Here is a 19,937-nt window from a genome sequence, read left to right on the forward strand (position 1 = left end):
CCAAATTAGAGCACCCAACATAGGCGATATACAAGATGTGACTTGAAGGTTACTGATTTTTCAATGCCTCTGCAAAATTTATACATTGAATTGAATATTTTCTCCTTTAAAACAGTCACCTTGGGCTTCCCTGGTGGCGCAGTGGTTGAGAGTCCGCCTGCCGATGCAGGGGACACGGGTTCGTGTCCCGGTCCAGGAAGATCCCACATGCCGCCGAGCGGCTGGGCCCGTGAGCCATGGCCGCTGAGCCTGCGAGTCTGGAGCTCTGCAACGGGAGAGGCCACAACAGTGAGAGGTCCGCGTACCGCAAAAAAAAAAAAAAAAAGAGTCACCTTTTGACACATACATTTATCCTAAATATGATCTCACTAATTGTCAGAGCCGCACTAGTGCATTGCTGGGTAGGAGAGTAAGCCTTAATAAATATTCTATGATTGAACGGGTCCATGAGTGAGTGAGTGAGTGAGTGAATAAGAAATGACAGATAAATGAATTCAGAGCCTCTCCTCTGAGGACTCCGTTTAAAACCAGTATCACTTTCTTTTTTTTTCCATAAAAATTTTTAAATTCAACTAAATAAAAATTTTAAATTGCTGCATGGAAAAACTGTAAACAAAGTCAGAAGGCAAACAACAACAAAAATTTTGCAACATATACAACAGACAATAGGCTAATTTCCTTAAAGTTTAAAAAGTTTCTATAAATAAGAAAATTACTATCCACCCAATAGAAATATGGACAAAAGCCATACAGGGAAAATTTAAAAAATACAGATATTTCATTTTTCAGTTCTAGAATTCCACTTAATTTTTTTTAATATCTTTATTGGAGTATAATTGCTTTACAATGTTGTGTTAGTTTCTGCTTTATAACAAAGTGAATCAGTGTATATATGTATACATTTATCCCCATATCCCCTCCCTCTTGCGTCTCCCTCCCATGCTCCCTATCCCACCCCTCTTTGGTCACAAAGTGCTTTGGTCACAAAACACTGAGGTGATCTCCCTGTGAGATGTACCTGCTTCCCACCAGCTATCTATTTTACATTTGGTAGTGTATGTATATCCATGCCACTCTCTCACTTCATCCCAGCTTACCCTTGCCCATCCCTGTGTCCTCAAGTCCATTCGCTACGTCTGTGTCTTTATTCCTGTCCTGCCCCTAGGTTTGTCAGAACCATTTTTTTTTCTTTTTTAGATTCCATATATATGTGTTAGCATACAGTATTTATTTTTCTCTTTCTGACTTACTTCACTCTGTATGACAGACTCTATGTCCATCCACCTCACTACAAATAATTTCATTTTTTTAATGGCTGAGTAATATTCCATTGTATATATGTGCCACATCTTCTTTATCCATTCATCTGTCTATGGACACTTAGGTTGCTTCCATGTCCTGGCTATTGTAAATAGTGCTGCAATGAATATTGTGGTACATGACTCTTTTTGAATTATGGTTTTCTCTGGGTATATGCCCAGTAGTGGGATTGCTGGGTCATGTGGTAGTTCTATTTTTAGTTTTTTAAGGAACCTCCATACTCTTCCTCATAGTGGCTGTATCAATTTACATTCCCACCAACAGTGCAAGCGGGTTCCCTCTTCTCCACAGCCTCTCCAGCATTTATTGTTTGTAGATTTTTTGATGATGGTCATTCTGACCAGTGTGAGGTGATACCTCATTGTAGTTTTGATTTGCATTTCTCTAATGATTAGCGATGTTGAGCATCCTTTCATGTGTTTGTTGGCAATCTGTATATCTTCTTGGAGAAATGTCTATTTAGGTCTTCTGCCCATTTTTGGTTTGGGTTACTTGTTTTTTTGATTTTGAGCTGCATAAGCTGCTTGTATATTTTGGGGATTAATCCTTTGTCAGTGGCTTCATTTGCAAATATTTTCTCCCATTCTGAGGGTTGTCTTTTTGTCTTGTTTATGGTTTCCTTTGCTGTGCAAAAGCTTTTAAGTCTCATTAGGTCCCATTTGTTTATTTTTGTTTTTATTTCCATTTCTGTAGGAGGTGGGTTCAAAAGGATCTTGCTGTGATTTATGTCATAGAGTGTTCTGCCTATGTTTTCCTCTAAGAGTTTTATACTGTCTGGCCTTACATTTAGGTCTTTAATCCATTTTGAGTTTATTTTTGTATATGGTGTTAGGGAGTGTTCTAATTTCATTCTTTTTTCATTTTAGTATCTACACTAAGAGCAAAACTTTGTGGGTTTGGGGTGAATTTGATTAGTGAAACAATCAAAAATCACTTAGAACAAGTCTTGGGAATACGGGACACAATTCAGTGGGATAAGGGCACCTAGGGAAACACAAGGCATGACCAAAATATTACAAGTCTGACTTTCTCATAATTGGGCTCTGAAGGCAATTCCAGAAATGATTTGAACATCAACAAAACTCTGGATCAGCCATATCAACTCCAGGGTGGCTGCTTTGAAAAGCTACACTCAGTATAGAAAAACTGGCATGCTAATTTTCTCTAACTGGGCTTATACATTTATGGTCAATGTTTATATAATATTTTTAAAATGTGACTGAGGGACAAGGTCCTAGCCTTATGCTAATCTTAAATCCATAAAACTTCATTTTCCCATCTGTAAAATGAAGGATCCAACTAGATGACCTCTTTAAACTTTTTAAGTGCTATCATTCCATAATTCTATAAATAAATAGTTTAAACATTGTTCACACATCTTTAACCACTCTCACTAACATTTCAGAGGTTTCATATTGAGGGGAACTGTTTCTTTAAACAACCACAGGGCCCCAAGGGAAATCATGCTTTAGGCAGCAGACCATGATGTAAAATCTACTAGAGCAAAGGTAAATGGGACACATACACACGTCTCTCTCTCTCTCTCTCTCTCACACACACACACACACACACACACACACACACACACAGACAGACACACACACAGACAGACACACACACACACACACACCTGTCCCATTAGCAGTAAACTATCTGTTCCCAAACAAGGACAATTATTGAAGTCATCATAATAGGTTACATTCACATGAAATTGATTATTTAAATCATACAGAGTACAGCTGCTCTTTATCAACTTTTTTATCTTTGTCAACTTTTCACCAAGTGGTTACAACATCAAAAGTGGAGGGAGTGCTTTCAAACGGAAGTATGACAGCGGGCTTGAGAACGTTCTTTTTCCGATTGTGTCCAAAGTATCTTATTCTGTAGGTTCCAGGTTGGGCAGTATCTGGAATATGCCATTGTATCGTTGCATTGCTATGACCCCGTAATCCCTTGTGCCAATAGAAACTGTTGGCAGGAAACAAACAAACAAACCCAATTTTACTCTTAAAAATGTGTGATTAGAAAAGTGTATGATTATTCATTCAATGAATAGGAAGGGAGTACCTACCATAAGCAAGGCACTATGCTAGATATTGAGAGTATAGCAATGAACAAAACAGTAAATACTTCCTAGAAGCAGACCTTTAAGAAACAGCCATTTGTAGAAATATCTTCACTTGTTCTACCTAGCTACTTAAATTCCATCCATCCCAGGTAGCCTCACCTGACATTCAGAACACAGGATGTCCCCTGCTTTAAAACTGCTATAGCATCCTTTTCGCCCTTGCCATCCTCTGCTTCAACTTGACACTTCTTTTTGCATCTAGATTCATTTGTTCAAAATATATATTTCATTAGCTCATGTGCCAGACTCTATGCTGGAGGTACTGAGAATACCATAGTGAGTGAGACAGACGTGGTCCAAAGTTTCATGGAGTTTATGTTCTACTAGGGCAGAGATAGGAAGAAAGCAATAAACAAGTAAACCAACAAATAATTTTAAAATTTATAAGTGAAATGAAGAAGTAAGACAGAGGGAGCCCTAAGGAGATGTCATTTAAACTGAACCCACACACGTCTAGAGGAAGAATATTCTAGGAATAAGGAAGAGAGAATGCAAAGTGTCTGAAGCAGGAGCAGACTTGGTACAGCCAAGGAACAGGACACAGGTGAGTAGGATCAGGGCAGAGTGAACTGTAGAAGAGTGGCTGAGATGACAGAAACAGATGGAGTCAGATCACATTGGTCCTTGTAGACCATGGCAAGAAGTTCAGCTACTCTTCTAGATACAGCAAGGTACCATGGGCTAACTAACTGATACTCTCAGTTATGTGGAGGGCAAATCCCCTGGGCAGAGAGGGTGTGCTCAGCATCCTATGTTTCCTCAGTGACAGGTCCAGTGCTTTCAGTAAATAGCTGGTGATACTGCTGCTGTTGAACAAGGCTGAAGACTACACATATCCTCCGTGTTGAATGGTATTCTGATTGTGGGCTCTTGAAAACAAATCATCCTTTTTTGTCATCTGTATAACTTTATTTTAGCAATAAATATGTATGTATTACTTGTTTAAAGATTACCTATACCCTAGAGTCCTAAAGATCAGAAGAAACATTATGCCCATATTTTTGAATGGCTATCAAATAGGCCACAACAAGGTCAAATCTCTATTTTCAGTTAACCATGGGAACCAAACCAACATACAAATAGTCACTTAGCTTGAAGTGATTTGAATTAGACACAAATTGCCAAAAATTTTGCCCATGTCCATGCTACTGTCCTGTGGTATGAAGTTTACAGAGTTAGAAACGGAAACATTTTCTTACTTCAAATATATTTTCAAATCTTCACATTATCTATTCAGCTCAGGTATTTGATAACAAAAAGCACAGAGAGATGTTTCTCTGAGGGAACTGCATAAGCACATTCCTTTCCTCCTTGGGTCAGTAAGAATTAAACACTCAAGCTTCTTGTGTTTTAGTAATTCAAATGAAGAATCACTGACCATATACAAACATGCAATACATGGTAGGTATGGACTCGTTATTTTCCCAGAAGGAATGTTGGGCTCTACAGAGCCATCTCAACACCTTCACCCAGCACCCCTTTCAACCACTTTGCAGGAAGGCTAACCAGCTCTTAGGGGTAATGTCTGTGACCATGGAAAAAGACAAAACTAACAGATGTTTATAAGAATTGAGGTCATAACCTCATTAGCATCTAATCTTACAGAAGCACACACCACATTGTTCTGTAGAAAAAGAGGATCAAAATGAAATCTAATAAATCAACTAAATATGGCCAGAAGGCTCCTGGGGAATTTGGTATCATTAATATCATGTACTGAGCCAGTCTTCCCATTTGTCTTCTCTGCATGACTAACCAACTCGTTTCAGGGCTTGAAAAACAAAATATTCAATAAACGTGCTCACCGAGTCTCCCAGGAGGCATCATTATGCATTATCTTCCATGTTGCTGATGTGGCCTCGTATTTCTCCACAGTGAGGAAGGTCTGATGGGTCTGAAATGCAATTAACATAACTGATCAGACACTGCATAGTCACAGAAGAAACGTGTTTGTACATTGTACATACCCCATACTCCCCTTTGTTGACCATTGCTAACCTCCCAATATCTGATATGAACGTGTATTAGAATTTCATCCAAATCCTTAGGTGTTCCTCTAACATTCTATGCAATGTCTTCAGAGTGTTAATTCATCCAGTCTATTAAAAAGCACGGCTTTTCTTTAGAAAGCTGAATGAAGCATAATTTTAGAGCTGAGAGCAAATTTTGGAAATTAGGGCAAAGAAGAGATGAAATAAAACAAGATTTAGAAAAGGCAGCAAACAGTTTCATGACATGTTTACTGATCTGTATTCCAAGACCTTCTCTATTCACCTCAAGATTTAGGAGGGAAAATGGGAAAATTTCCTCATCTTTTCATCTCCAGGTAAATGAATTATTAGTAAATATACCTGCCTTAGTGAAAGAATTGAAAAGAATGCATAAATCTTCCTACTTCTAGGGTGCTATAAGCGACCCTTATATTTTGTCATAATGGATTCCTAGAAACCCACATCATAAGCAGATTTTATTTTCCCAGTGGAAAATAAAAATTTCCACATCGGTGGAAAATTATAGTAATTTGTTTTAGGCCAAGAATTCAGCTTCAAATAAAGCATATATTTAAATAACATAATAAATTAAAATATACAAAGGCCATAAATCTCCAATTTTCCTTAAAAATTTTTAGATTATGGCCCTTAAGGGCAGGACTTGTGTCTAATTTACCTTTGTCCATCACAGCCCTGTAATTTACAGGTGTTCAAATAAATGCTGAATGGATCACCTGCTTATAGCTGGGCCATGGGATTATTTAAAATTCTTCAATTACTCACCTAATGGATTATATTCAATAAAAAAAAGTTTTCATAACCACAGTGACTCTCAAAGAGAACTGTTCGTGGCCATTTAGGGCAGAGCGACACTGGGAAGGCCTTCAATGGAGTAGGAGATAGGGTGGAGTAGGACCCAGTGTATAGGTCTAGAGTGCAGATCAGAGGACAAGGCTAGGATGCTGAATGTGTGAACTATGTGACCATCCTCTCCCCGCCTCCCAACCTTAATCTTTTCCAGATACATAATTAGTTCATACAGGTTAATTAATCTCTCTAAGCCTCAGTTTATTCACCTGTAAAACAGGGATAATAAAACATAACTCATTGGGCAGTAGGGAGGATTAAATTAGATTCATGTGATGATGTGTGTAAAACTTTAGTGTCATACCTGCAAAGAGTAAGCATTCAATAAATAGTGGTGAGGAAGTGATGATTACTAATAGTAAAGGGCACCAGAAATTGTTTTATGCCAAGTCCCAAAACATTCTTAGAAATTAATTCTATTCTCATTATAGCGCTTTAAGCAGTTTAGTCTCCTGTTTCTCCATGGCAATAATGATGATAGTATTTCTCTACCCTAAGGATGTCAGATTACAGCTAATCCTGCAGTCTTGCTACAGCACTTTAATATCTTTAGAAAGTAATGTTGTAAACATGTAAATATTCTGGCATGACTTGACTGCCTAGAGAACTTATTTCAAACATGTGCATGTTGACTACCCAAGCGGTAGAAAAAATTTCCCCAATATCATATTTGAAAATGTCATATTGTCACAATTTTTATCAAAGGAATAACCATATTTTAATAAACAGAGATGGGAAGGCTTATTTGGAAGAAAGGTATTTTGGATTATAAGTGACAGTGGGCTCTGGGAAGAATGGCTCATAGATAAAGTGAATGCATTCTCCACCCTATTAAAAAATCTGACCTTGAAATCACTTTCATAAACCCACTTTCTTTTTCCTCTATATATTTCTTTGTTGTTTGAATTTTTACAACTAGAATGTGTCTGGTTATTGCTTGTGTAGTCATATGAACATTCCAAGGAAGTTACAGAGGAGTAAAATTACTTTATTCATAGATATATTATATATACTTTATCATATATACATATATAAATACATGACAAAAACAAAAAACTATGAAATGATATGTAACAAACTGTCAACAGTGATTACCTCTAAAAATGTTTATGAAAAGAGAGGTATTTTCACATTCTATTTTAAGCACTTCTATACTGTCTGTTTTTACCTGGGATCTGTATTTCTTGTGTCATTTTTCAAGATTAATAAATAAATACCGTATTAGTGCCAGTAGCAAAAACTAGGGAAATGGCCAATGCAAGAAAAAGTAAAGTGCATGGGCCAGGGCTCCAAGCCAGTAGAGCGTCCACCCAGGGATCCATGATCATTCCACAACAGTAGAGGCAGGACCAGAGTCAGGAGTGCAGGAGAAGAGGAGAGGAGACAAAGATACATGTCACACTGGCCTTAGGATTATTTTACCAAATTCAATAGAGTTTTAAAATTGGAATATGGAAATAGGAACTGTATTCAAATCTTCATCATCTCAAGAGACAATGCCATTCTCTATGCATTGTGCTATATGTGATCGTAAGTAGAACCGGTTAAATGTTTCCTGTGGGCTTTTTTCCCAGACTCAACTCTACGTTAACTGTTCCCACTGAAAATTTTCTCACACCTACAAAATAAGATGAAAAGCAAGTTGGAACATTTTACCTTTATTTTGTTAAGCTCTGTAGGGATACTTAAGTAAATGAAAGGCTAAAAAGTGGACTTAAATTTGTAAAAAGAATCAATGATGCTTACCTTGTTCTCTGCTGAATTCTTCGGGTTAGCACCTACAAATGTAACTTCAACAACTTCTCCCTGAAAATAAAAACTCATTTTATGACTTCTAATAAAAGTACTTTTTGCCATGCTCATATTTGGGCCATTATTTGTGAAATGTTTCTAGGAGTTTGGGTACCTGTAGAGATTGTATTCTGTTTAATCAAGTGAAGTTGTCTTCTGAGAATATTAGAGAAAATACACTTGTAACAATGGACACAGGAATTTGGGGGCAACAAATTACTTCAGAATTTTGGGCCAATGGATTTGCTTTTGGTAGATTCAGATATAGGTGAAGATTTAGAGCTATAGTTCAAATTAGTGACAGCACATTAAAATGGCTTCTTCAGCCTTGGATAACTTCTTACATCTCCCTCCCATACACATCTAGGAAATGGACTGAATTAAATAAGGAAAGCCAAAACTTTCCATGGATGACTTATACTTTGTTGTTGTTATTCTTTTTTCTTTTTATACAGCAGGTTCTTATTAGTCGTCCATTTTATATACATCAGTGTATACATGTCAATCCCAATCTCCCAATTCATCACACCACCCCCCACCCCGCCGCTTTCCCCCCTTGGTGTCCATACGTTTGTTCTCTACATCTGTGTCTCAATTTCTGCCCTGAAAACTGGTTCATCTGTACCATTTTTCTAGATTCCGCAAATAGACATTAATATGCAATATTTGTTTTTCTTTCTGACTTACTTCACTCTGTATGACAGTCTCTATATCCATCCATGTCTCTACAAATGACCCAATTTCGTCCCTTTTCATGGCTCAGTAATACTCCATTGTATGTATGTACCACATCTTCTTCATCCATTCATTTGTCGATGGGCATTTAGGTTTCTTCCATGACCTGGCTATTGTAAATATTGCTGCAATGAACACTGGAGTGCATGTGTCTTTTTGAATTATGGTTTTCTCTGGTATATGACCAGTAGTGGGATTGCTGGATCATATGGTAATTCTATTTTTAGTTTTATAAGGAACCTCCATACTGTTCTCCACAGTGGCTGTATCAATTTGCACTCCCACCAAGAGTACAAGAGGGTTCCCTTTTGTACACACCCTCTGCAGCATTTGTTGTTTGTACATTTTCTGATGATGCCCATTCTAACTGGTGTGAGGTGATACCTCATTGTAGTTTTGATTTGCATTTCTCTAATAATTAGTGATGTTGAGCAGCTTTTCATGTGCTTCTTGGCCATCTGTATGTCTTCTTTGGGAAATGTCTATTTAGGTCTTCTGCCCATTTTTGGACTGGGTTGTGTTTTTTAATATTGAGCTGCATGAACTCTTTATATATTTTGCAGATTAATCCTTTGTCCTTTGATTCATTGGGAAATATTTTCTCCCATTCTGAGGGTTGTCTTTTCGTCTTGTTTATGGTTTCCTTTGCTGTGCAAAAGCTTTGAAGTTTCATTAGGTCCCATTTGTTTATTTTTGTTTTTATTTCCATTACTCTAGGAGGTGGATCAAAAACGATCTTGCTGTGATTTATATCAAAGAGTGTTCTTCCTATGTTTTAAGAGTTTTATAGTGTCCGATCTTACATTTAGGTCTCGAATCCATTTTGAGTTTATTTTTGTGTATGGTGTTATGGAGTGTTCTAATTGCGTTCTTTTACATGTAGCTGTCCAGTTGTCTCAGCACCACTTATTGAAGAGACTGTCTTTTCTCCATTGTATATCCTTACCTCCTTTGTCATAGATTAGTTGACCATAGGTGTGTGGGTTTATCTCTGGGCTTTCTATCCTGTTCCACTGATCTGTATTTCTGTTTTTGTGCCAGTACCATATTGTCTTGATTACGGTAGCTTTGTAGTATAGTCTGAAGTCAGGGAGCCTGATTCCTCCAGCTCCATTTTTTCCCCTCAAGACTGCTTTGGCTATTCGGGGTCTTTTGTGCTCCATACAAATTTTAAGACTTTTTGTTCTAGTTCTGTAAAAAATGCTATTGGTAATTTGATAGGGATTGCATTGAATCTGTAGATTGCTTTGGGTAGTACAGTCATTTTCACAATATTGAGTCTTCCAATCCAAGAACATGGTATATCTCTCCATCTGTTGGTATCATCTTTAATTTATTTCATCAGTGTCTTATAGTTTTCTGCATACAGGTCTTTTGTCTCCCTAGGTAGGTTTATTCCTAGGTATTTTATTCTTTTTGTTGCAGTGGTAAATGGGAGTGTTTCCTTAATTTCTCTTTCAGATTTTTCATCATTAGTGTATAGGAATACAAGAGATTTCTGTGCATTAATTTTGTATCCTGCAACTTTAACAAATTCATTGATTAGCTCTAGTAGTTTTCTAGTGGCATCTTTAGGATTCTCTATGTATAGTATCATGTCATCTGCAAACAGTGACAGTTTTACTTCTTCTTTTCCAACTTGGATTCCTTTTATTTCTTTTACTTCTCTGACTGCTGTGGCTAGGACTTTCAAAACTACATTGAATAACAGTGGTGAGAGTGGACATCCTTGTGTTGTTCCTGATCTTAGAGGAAATGCTTTCAGTTTTTCACCATTGAGAATGATGTTTGCTGTGGGCTTGTCATATATGGCCTTTATTATGTTGAGGTGGTCCTCTCTATGCCCACTTTCTGTAGAGTTTTTATCATAAATGGGTGTTGAATCTTCTCAAAAGCTCTTTCTGCATCTATTGAGATGATCATATGGTTTTTCTTCTTCAATTTGTTAATATGGTATATCACACTGATTGATTTGCATATATTGAAGAATCCTTGCATCCCTGGGATAAATCCCACTTGGTCATGGTGTATGATCCTTTTAATGTGTTGTTGGATTCTGTTTGATAGTATTTTGTTGAGGATTTTTGCATCTATATTCATGAGTGATATCGGTCTGTAATTTTGTTTTTTTGTAGTATCTTTTTCTGGTTTTGATATCAGGGTGATGGTGGCCTCATAGAATGAGTTTGGAGTGTTCCTTCCTCTGCAATATTTTGGAGGAGTTTGAGGAGGATGCATGTTAGGTCTTCTCTAAATGTTTGATAGAATTCACCTGTGAAGCCATCTGGTCCTGGACTTTTGTTTGCTGGAAGATTTTTATTCAGTTTCAATTTAATTTCTTGTGATTGGTCTGTTCATATTTTCTATTTCTTCCTGGTTCAGTCTTGGAAGGTTATACTTCTCTAAGAATTTGTCCATTTCTTCCAGGTTGTCCATTTTATTGGCATAGAGGTGCTTGTAGTAGTCTCTTAGGATGCCTTTTATTTCTGTGGTGTCTGTTGTAATTTCTTTTTCATATCTAATTTTATTGACCTGAATCCTCTCCCTCTTTTTCTTGATGAGTCTGGCTAATGGTTTATCAGTTTTGTTTATCTTCTCAAAGAACCAACTTTTAGTTTTATGGATCTTTGTTATTGTTTTCTTTGTTTCTAGTTCATTTATTTCTGCTCTGATCTTTATGATTTCTTTCCTTCTGCTAACTTTGAGTTTTGTTTGTTCTTATTTCTCTAGTTCCTCTAGGTGTAAGGTTAGGTTGTTTATTTCGGATTTTTCTTGTTTCTTGAGGTAGGCTTGTATTGCTATAAACTTCCCTCTTAGAACTGATTTTGCTGCATCCCATAGGTTTTGGATCATCGTGTTTTCATTGTCATTTGCCTCTAGGTACTCTTTGATTTCCTCTTTGATTTCTTCAGTGATCTCTTGGTTATTTACTAACGTATTGTTTAGCTTCCAGGTGTTTCTGTTTTTTACGTTTTTTTTCCTGTAATTGATTTCTAATCTCATAGCATTGTGGTCAGAAAAGATGCGTTATATGATTTCAATTTCCTTAAAATTACTGAGGCTTGATTTGTGACCCATGATGTGATCTATCCTGGAGAATGTTCTATGCACACTTGAGAAGAAAGTGTAATCTGCTGTTTTTGGATGGAATGTCCTATAAATATCAATTAAATCTATCTGGTCTATTGTGTCATTTAAAGCTTGTGTTTCCTTATTTATTTTCATTTTGGATGATCTGTCCATTGGTGTAAGTGAGGTGTTAAAGTCCCTCACTATTATTGTGTTACTGTTGATTTCCTCTTTTATAGCTGTTATCAGTTGCCTTATGTATTGAGGTGCTCCTATGTTGGGTGCATATATAGTCATAATTGCTATATCTTCTGCTTGGATTGATCCCTTGATCATTATGTAGTGTTCTTTCTTGTCTCTTGTAACATTCTTTATTTTAAAGTCTATTTTATCTGATATGAGTATTGCTACTCCAACTTTGTTTTGATTTCCATTTGCATGGAATATCTTTTTCCCTCCCCTCACTTTCAGTCTGAATGTGTCCCTAGGTCTGAAGTGGGTCTCTTGTAGACAGCATATATATGGGTCTTGTTTTTGTATCCATTTAGCAAGCCTGTGTCTTTTGGTTGGAGCATTTAATCCATTCACATTTAGGGTAGTTATCGATATGTATGTTCCTGTGACCATTTTCTTAAGTGTTTTGGGTTGGTTTTTGTAGGTCGTTTTCTTCTCTTGTGTTTCCCACTTAAAGAAGTTCCTTTAGCATTTGTTGTAGAGCTGGTTTGGTGGTGCTGAATTCTCTTAGCTTTTGCTTGTCTGTAAAGCTTTTGATTTCTCCAACGAATCTGAATGAGATCCTTGGTGGGTAGAGTAATCTTGGTTGTATGTTCTTCCCTTTCATCACTTTAAGTATACCATGCCACTCCCTTCTGGCTTGTAGAGTTTCTGCTGAGAAATCAGCTGTTAACCTTATGGGAGTTCCCTTGTATACAATTTGTTGTTTGGCCCTTGCTGCTTTCAATAATTTTTCTTTGTCTTTAATTTTTGCCAATTTGATTACTATGTGTCTCGGTGTGTTTCTCCTTGGGTTTATCCTGTATGGGACGCTCTGGGCTTCCTGGACTTGGGTGGCTATCTCCTTTCCCATTTTAGGGAAATTTTCGACTATAATTTCTTCAAATATTTTCTCAAGTCCTTTCCTCTCTCTCTTCTCCTTCTGCGACCCCTATAATGCAAATGTTGGTGAGTTGAATGTTGTCCCAGAGGTCTCTTAGGCTGTCTTCATTTCTTTTCATTCTTTTTTCTTTATTCTGTTCCGCAGCAGTAAATTCCACCATTCTGTCTTCCAGGTCACTTATACGTTCTTCTGCTTCAGTTATTCTGCTATTGATTCCTTCAAGTGTAGTTTTCATTTCAGTTATTGTATTGTTCATCTCTGTTTGTTTGTTCTTTAAATCTTCTAGATCTTTGTTAAACATTTCTTGCATCTTCTTGATGTTTACCTCCATTCTTTTTCCGAGGTCCTGTATCATCTTCACTATCATTATTCTGAATTCTTTTTCTGGAAGGCTGCCTATCTCCAGTTCATTTAGTTGTTTTTCTGGGGTTTTATCTTGTTCCTTCATCTGGTACATAGCCCTCTGCCTTTTCATCTTGTATATCTTTCTGTGAATGTGGTTTATTCAGATGACTTATACTTGCACATACACTTACATATAAAAGATACAAGATGGATTGACAAGGTGTGTATTTAACTTTTCTCCTGACATAACTAAAAAAACTGGACAAATATGTATTAAAGAATGGTTTTAAAGACAGTAGGTATGAAAACAGTGATCCTTGAGTGACAGAAAATGAAAAAGATGAGCCCTACAATTGCCTCAGTTTTATGCCTTCAGAGAGTTTACAGGCCACAGCATAAGGAGGCAGAATCAAGCAATGCTAGGCAGTCTATGTAAGTTAAGGAATAGATGTGGGAGTCCAAGACAACCAAGTGGTCTTGAGTTCATAGGGTAGAGTAACAGAGAAAAGAGAGGACCATAGAAAGGAGAGGTACACAGAGAGAGAACTCTGGAGATTTGCAGAAGGCTCCCTTCAACTCTGCATGCATGTAAGGAAAGTACCTGAACCTAGGAAAAGAATCATTTAAAAGAAACAGAGAGAAAATCCCAGGCTCATAGAGAACTGTGAAAAGTTCCTGTTCCCACCAGCCAGATGGGAAAACTCATAATTCAAAATAATTCTACCTTAAGTGCATGGTGGAGAGATTTTCCCTAGAATAAAAGCAGCTCTGTCTAAAAACTTACGAAGACCCACCCAAATCAAACTCTTCCCAAATAATTCAATAACACCCCAAAACAAAGTTCAAAAATATTTACAGGAATAGGAGAACATCTAACACCTAACAAGATAAAAATTCACAATGTCTGACATCTAAATTATCAAGCATACAAAGGAAAGAAAAGCTCTTCTCATAATGAGAAAACTCTCAATCAAAACTGACCCATAAATGAATTAGATGATAGAATTAGTAGACAAGGACACTAAAACAGTTCTTATAACTATTCTGTGTGTTCAAAAATCTAGCAGAAAGAATGAACATGTTAAGTAAACATGTGGAAGATTTTTATTTAAAATGACCTAATCCAAACCCCTAGAGATGAAAACTACAGTATCTATAAAGAAAATACACTAGATGGAATTATCAAATTAAACACTGGAGAAGAAAAGATTACTGAATTTGAAGACACAGCAATAAAAACCATACAGAATTCAAAAGGGGAAAAGACTGAAAAAAAATGACCAGAGCAGCAGTGAGCTGTGGAACAACTTCAAGCCGCCTAATATATAGGTAATTGGAGTTCCCAAAGGATAGAAGAGCGGAAGAAATTCAGAAAAAAATAATGAATAAATAATGGCCAAAATTCTCCAAATTTGCTGAAAACTCTAAGCCCACAAATCCAAGAAGCTCAATGAACTCCAAGCACAAGAAACATAAAAAAAAATGACATCAAGGATCCTTAAAATCAAATTGCTGGAAACTAGAAATAAAAAGAAAAAAATTCTAAAAACAAGAGGAAAAAGAAGACACATTACACAGAGTAGAACATACATAAGGATGACAGCAGATTTTTTTTCCCACTGAAAACAATGCAAACCAGAAGACAGTACAGCAAAATCTTAAGGTCTTAAAAGAAAAAAACTGCTAACCAAGAATTCCATAAACAGTAAAAATATTCTTAAAAATGAAAATGAAAGTAAAATAAAGACATTTTCAAACATATAAAAGAAGAAAGAAAAATGTTAAAAGATGTCCTTCAAGCAAACAGAAAATGACACTAAATGGAAATTTGGATCTACAAAAAGAAATGAAGGTCAGTTGTTAATTTGTGAGTTAATATAATATTTTTCTCTTATTATTTAAGTCTCTTTAAAAATAATCTACTGTTTAAAAATAACAACAATCCATGATGGAGGTGATAAATCATATAAAAGTAAAATATATGACAGTAACACAAAGACCAGAAAAATATCAATGGAATAAAACCACTGGCCAGAATGATCAAGAGATAAAAATCAAACAGAAGGCTCAAATTATCAGTACAAGGAATAAAACAGGGGACATCAATACAGATTCTATAGATATGTAAAAGATAATAAGGAAAAATTGGCAATGACTTTACACCTGCAAATTCAAATAACTTAGATGAAATGAAATGGACAAATTCCTTGAGATACAGAAACTAAATATCATTCAAAAAGAAGTAAATGGCCTTAATAGTGAAGATTTACCAAACTGTACACTTTAAATATGTAGTTTATTGTATGTTAATAATACATCAATAAAAATATTTTTTAAAATAACAAACCAACAAACAAGTAAGTCTTCACATGACTTACTATGGCACACAAGACCTTTTACAGGTAATTTCCCACTGCTGCTCCACCTTAGGCCCTCTATAGTCCATATACCTAGAGGTGGTATGTCTTGACAGGCTCTGTGAACTCTTATTCATCCTCTAAGACCTAGCCCAATTAAAAACATTTTTTAATAAAAACAGTCCATGGATTCATAATCAATGATGACCATCTAAACTGAGATGTGCTGTTCAATTATTTACTTTACTGTTAACTCCCCTGAATAACTAGCATTAATTTATTTTTTCTAATTTTCTTCATTTTCACCAGTGAGATTATCAAATTAGCCAGTCTCACCAATGGTTAGCAAAATGTTTCAACAACAATTAGAATTTTCTGCAAAAATCAGTATATTCTTTATATAGAGCAATCAGCCCTGCAGCCAATATCATGGTTCACTTAAAAAAATAAAATTTGTATCCAGTTAGCCAAATTTTCCTAACCCTTAAAAGCGTTCTTGTCCTTGATTTTTCTTCTTACCATCACAATTTCCTGCTTAGTCACACTCACCTTAACTGTGAGAGACAACCCCACTACAAATATAATGTGCCAATTCAAACAGTAGTGGTATAGAACAGACGTTTCTGACATGAAAGAGTGAGGAGGTCAGTAGGTCCCCTCCCTAAAAAGCAACTATATAAATAGACAACACTGTCAAAAATAACCATTTTTAAATTTTATTTTACCTCTTGAAATAGTTGATTTACAATGTCATGTTAGTTTCTGGTGTACAGTGATTCAGTTATATACTTTTTTCATATTCTTTTCCATTATAGGTTATTATAGCTTATTACAAGATACTGAATATAGTTCCCTGTGCAACAGTAGGACCCTGTTGTTTATCTATTTTCTATACAGTAGTTTGTATCTGCTAATCACAAACTCCTAATTTATTCCCTCCCCACTCTCCCCTTTAGTAACCAAAAGTTTATTTTCTATCTCTGTATGTTTCTCTTTTGTAAATAATTTCATGTGTATCATATTTTAGATTCCACATATCAGTGATAGCATATGATATTTGTCTTTCTCTGTCTGACTTACTTCACTTAGTATGATAATCTCTAGGTCCATCCATGTTGCTGCAAATGGCATTGTTTCGTTCTTTTTTATGGCTGAGTAGTATCTATTGTATATTATATAATACCACATCTTCTTTATTCATTCATCTGTCAATGGACATTTAGTTTGCTTCCATTCCATATCTTGGCTATTGTAAATAGTGCTGCTGTGAACACTGGGGTGCCTATATCATTTTAGAGTTTTCTCTGGATATATGTCCAGGAGTGGGATTGCTGGATCATATGTAACTCTAAAAATAACCATTTTAGCACTTCAATTATCAACCAAAAGCTGAGAAATGTTTGTTCATTAAAACTACTAAACTTAGTGGTAAGCACAGTGGAAGTTTTTGGTGTTCTTACCAGGGTTGCTCTCATCCTCTGTAGTACTATATTTCAACCAGAGCAGGGAAGGCCATAAAATCAACAGCTTTTCTGCTGCTGCCAGAAGGAACTTACTTAATTTGGAACATAGCCATTTAAAGTGGTGATCTCAGTGGAAGGCAAACATTGAGGGATAGTGGCTAGACTGGTAATTGGTGATTTAATAGTTTGTGGGGAAGATAACTGTCATGGTTTTAATAAGCTCTTATCCTATCCTGGACTAATCAGAGGCTATGATCATACACAGAGAAGAGAGCAGGCCCAAACCACCCATATATCCCTGGCTAATGTCTGGATGTATGTGCAGAGGAGATATAAGAGATCCCAGTGGAAATTAAAATTTGGGGAAAACTGAAAATGGTCTGAAGTTTGAATGCATACCCTAGCCCACACAGTTCCATCAGCAGAGACTGAAATTCTTACTCCTTGAGCCACCTAAATACAAACTCTGAACAATATCCAGCTGAACATTAAGTTCTGTGATCACAGAAGCAACACTTGAGAGTGAGACTTAAAATCAAGTATAAAAACCTGAGCAAAGATATAGCAGCCATACACTGTAAGAGAGACAGACTTTACTAATTAGTCCAGTCAAGTTTTAAATGAGCAAACAAAGAAACGAAAATAACAACTCTGGGGTGGGGAAGTGAAGCTAGAATCCAGAGTTGCTACAATATATCAACAAACATGCAGTATTCAAACAACAACAACAATGAAATGAGATGTACATACAAGAAAGTATCACCCATACTAAGGGGAAAAAAGGAACAATCAAAACTGCTTCTCTGTGTCCTCAGATGTTAGATTTAGCAAAGACTTCAAAGGAGCTGTTATTAAAATGTTCTAAGAACTAATATAAATCAGGTTTAAAGAACTAAAGGATAATGATTTAACAAACAAAGACACAGTGAAGAGAATTTTCTGGAGTTGAAAATCACAACAACTGAAATGAAAAATTCACTAGAGGGATTTCACAGCAAATGTGAGATGACAGAAGAAAGAATAAGTGAACTAGAATTTATCAACATAAATTATCTTATATGAAGAATAGAGAGGGAAAGAAAGATTGAAGTAAAATTAACAGAGCCTCAGAAACATGTGGGACAACACCGAGTATATTGACATTCACAAAACAGAAGTTCCAAAACTAGAAGAAAGAGAGAAAGGAACAAAAAACTTTTTGAAGGAATAATGGCTGAAAACTTCCCAGATTTGATGAATGTTACCTTATAGATCCAAGGAACTCAACAAATTCCAAGTAGGATAATCACAAAGTGATTCACATTTAGATATATTGTAGCAAACTAGTGGTAGACATAGACAAAAAGAAAATTTTGAAAGCAGCAAAAGTGATTCATTTCTTACAGAGAAATTACAATAAAATTAACAATTGACTTTCCATTAGAGAGTGAAGTACAGAAAGTAACAGGATAACATATTCAATGTAATAAAAGAAAAAAAATTTTCAATCAAGAATGCAGCAAAACCATTCTTCAAAGATAAGATAAATCCATTCCAGATAAACAAAGGCTGAGAGAATTTGTTGTTAGTATAACTGTCTTACAAGAAATACTACAGGAAGTCCTTCCAGCTGAAAGAAAATGATGCTAGATGATAATACAAATTCTTAAAAAGAAATAAAGAGTACTAGAACTGGTAAATATGTAGGTAAATAAAATTTTTCTATAAATATACTTTTTTTTTAGCAGTACGCGAGCCTCCCACTGTTGTGGCCTCTCCCGTTGCGGAGCACAGGCTCCGGACGCACAGGCTCAGCGGCCATGGCTCACAGGCGCAGTCGCTCCGCAGCATGTTGGATCTTCCTGGACCAGGGCACGAACCCGTGTCCCCTGCATCGGCAGGCGGACTCTCAACCACTGCGCCACCAGGGAAGCCCTAAATATACTTTTTCATAGATTTTTTTAATGTCTTTAAAAGACATAAGCTTTTATAAAACAATAATTATAACACTGTATTATTACATTTACATGTAGATATAATATGTGACAATATCACCAAAAATGGGAAAGGGAAAAAAGACATTTGGGAAGAATCTTTTTGTATTTTTTAGAATTAAGTTAGTATTATATTAAAATCGGTTGTGGTTAGTTAAGATGCGTATTATAGCTCTGTGACGTGAGATATAAATATACATATATATATATTTGGTCTCTGCTCCCATTTCCTGGCACACAGCTCGTAAAACCCTTGGAATCTCCGCTAACGTGTCTTTTGTATGTTATTAAGATGACTGGTGGCTGCAGACTTATGCATAACCTCAGAATGGGGGCAAACAAACGCTGTGATTGGAGGGTTAGAACTTTCAACTCCAACCCCCTGATCTCCAGGGAAGGGAAAAGAGCTGGAGGTTGAGTTAACTGTCGATGGCCAATGATTTAGTCAATCATGGCTACATAATGAAGCCTCCACAAAAATCCCTAAAGTTTTCGGTTTGGAGAGCTTCCAGGCTGGTGAATATGTGGAGACTCTGGGAAGGTGGCATGGCTGAAGAAGCTCTGCATTCTTTCCCCCATACCTTGCCCTATGCATCTCTCCACTGGTTGTTCCTAAGTTGTAACCTTTTATAATAAACTGGTAATCTGGTAAGTAAGCTATTTTCCTAAATTCTGTGAGCTATTCTAGCAAGTCATTAAACCTGAGGAGGAGGACATGGGAATCTCCAATTTATAGCCAGGCTGTTAGAAGCACACGTGACAACTTGGATTTGCCACTGGT

At 36.3% G+C, this 19,937-nt stretch overlaps 1 protein-coding gene across 2 annotated transcripts in view; it reads right to left on the reverse strand.

Moving 5' to 3' along the window:
- Nucleotides 1–2,120: 2,120 nt before the first annotated feature.
- ASAH2 (N-acylsphingosine amidohydrolase 2) overlaps nucleotides 2,121–19,937 on the reverse strand; it is a 126,112-nt gene continuing 108,295 nt past the window's right edge. For both annotated transcript variants that reach the window (XM_027111913.1, XM_027111914.1), the window contains 3 exons: nucleotides 8,053–8,112; nucleotides 5,254–5,342; nucleotides 2,121–3,288 (listed from right to left, as the gene is read on the reverse strand). In XM_027111913.1, coding sequence (XP_026967714.1) covers nucleotides 3,096–3,288; nucleotides 5,254–5,342; nucleotides 8,053–8,112 — 342 coding nt within the window. In that variant the 3' untranslated portion in view covers nucleotides 2,121–3,095. The remainder of the gene's footprint in view (nucleotides 3,289–5,253; nucleotides 5,343–8,052; nucleotides 8,113–19,937) is intronic.

The sequence above is a fragment of the Aethalodelphis obliquidens genome, unplaced genomic scaffold, assembly GCF_003676395.1.
Source record: "Aethalodelphis obliquidens isolate GAN/ISIS:26980383/991018 unplaced genomic scaffold, ASM367639v1 scaffold11, whole genome shotgun sequence".
Lineage (NCBI taxonomy): Eukaryota > Metazoa > Chordata > Mammalia > Artiodactyla > Delphinidae > Aethalodelphis > Aethalodelphis obliquidens.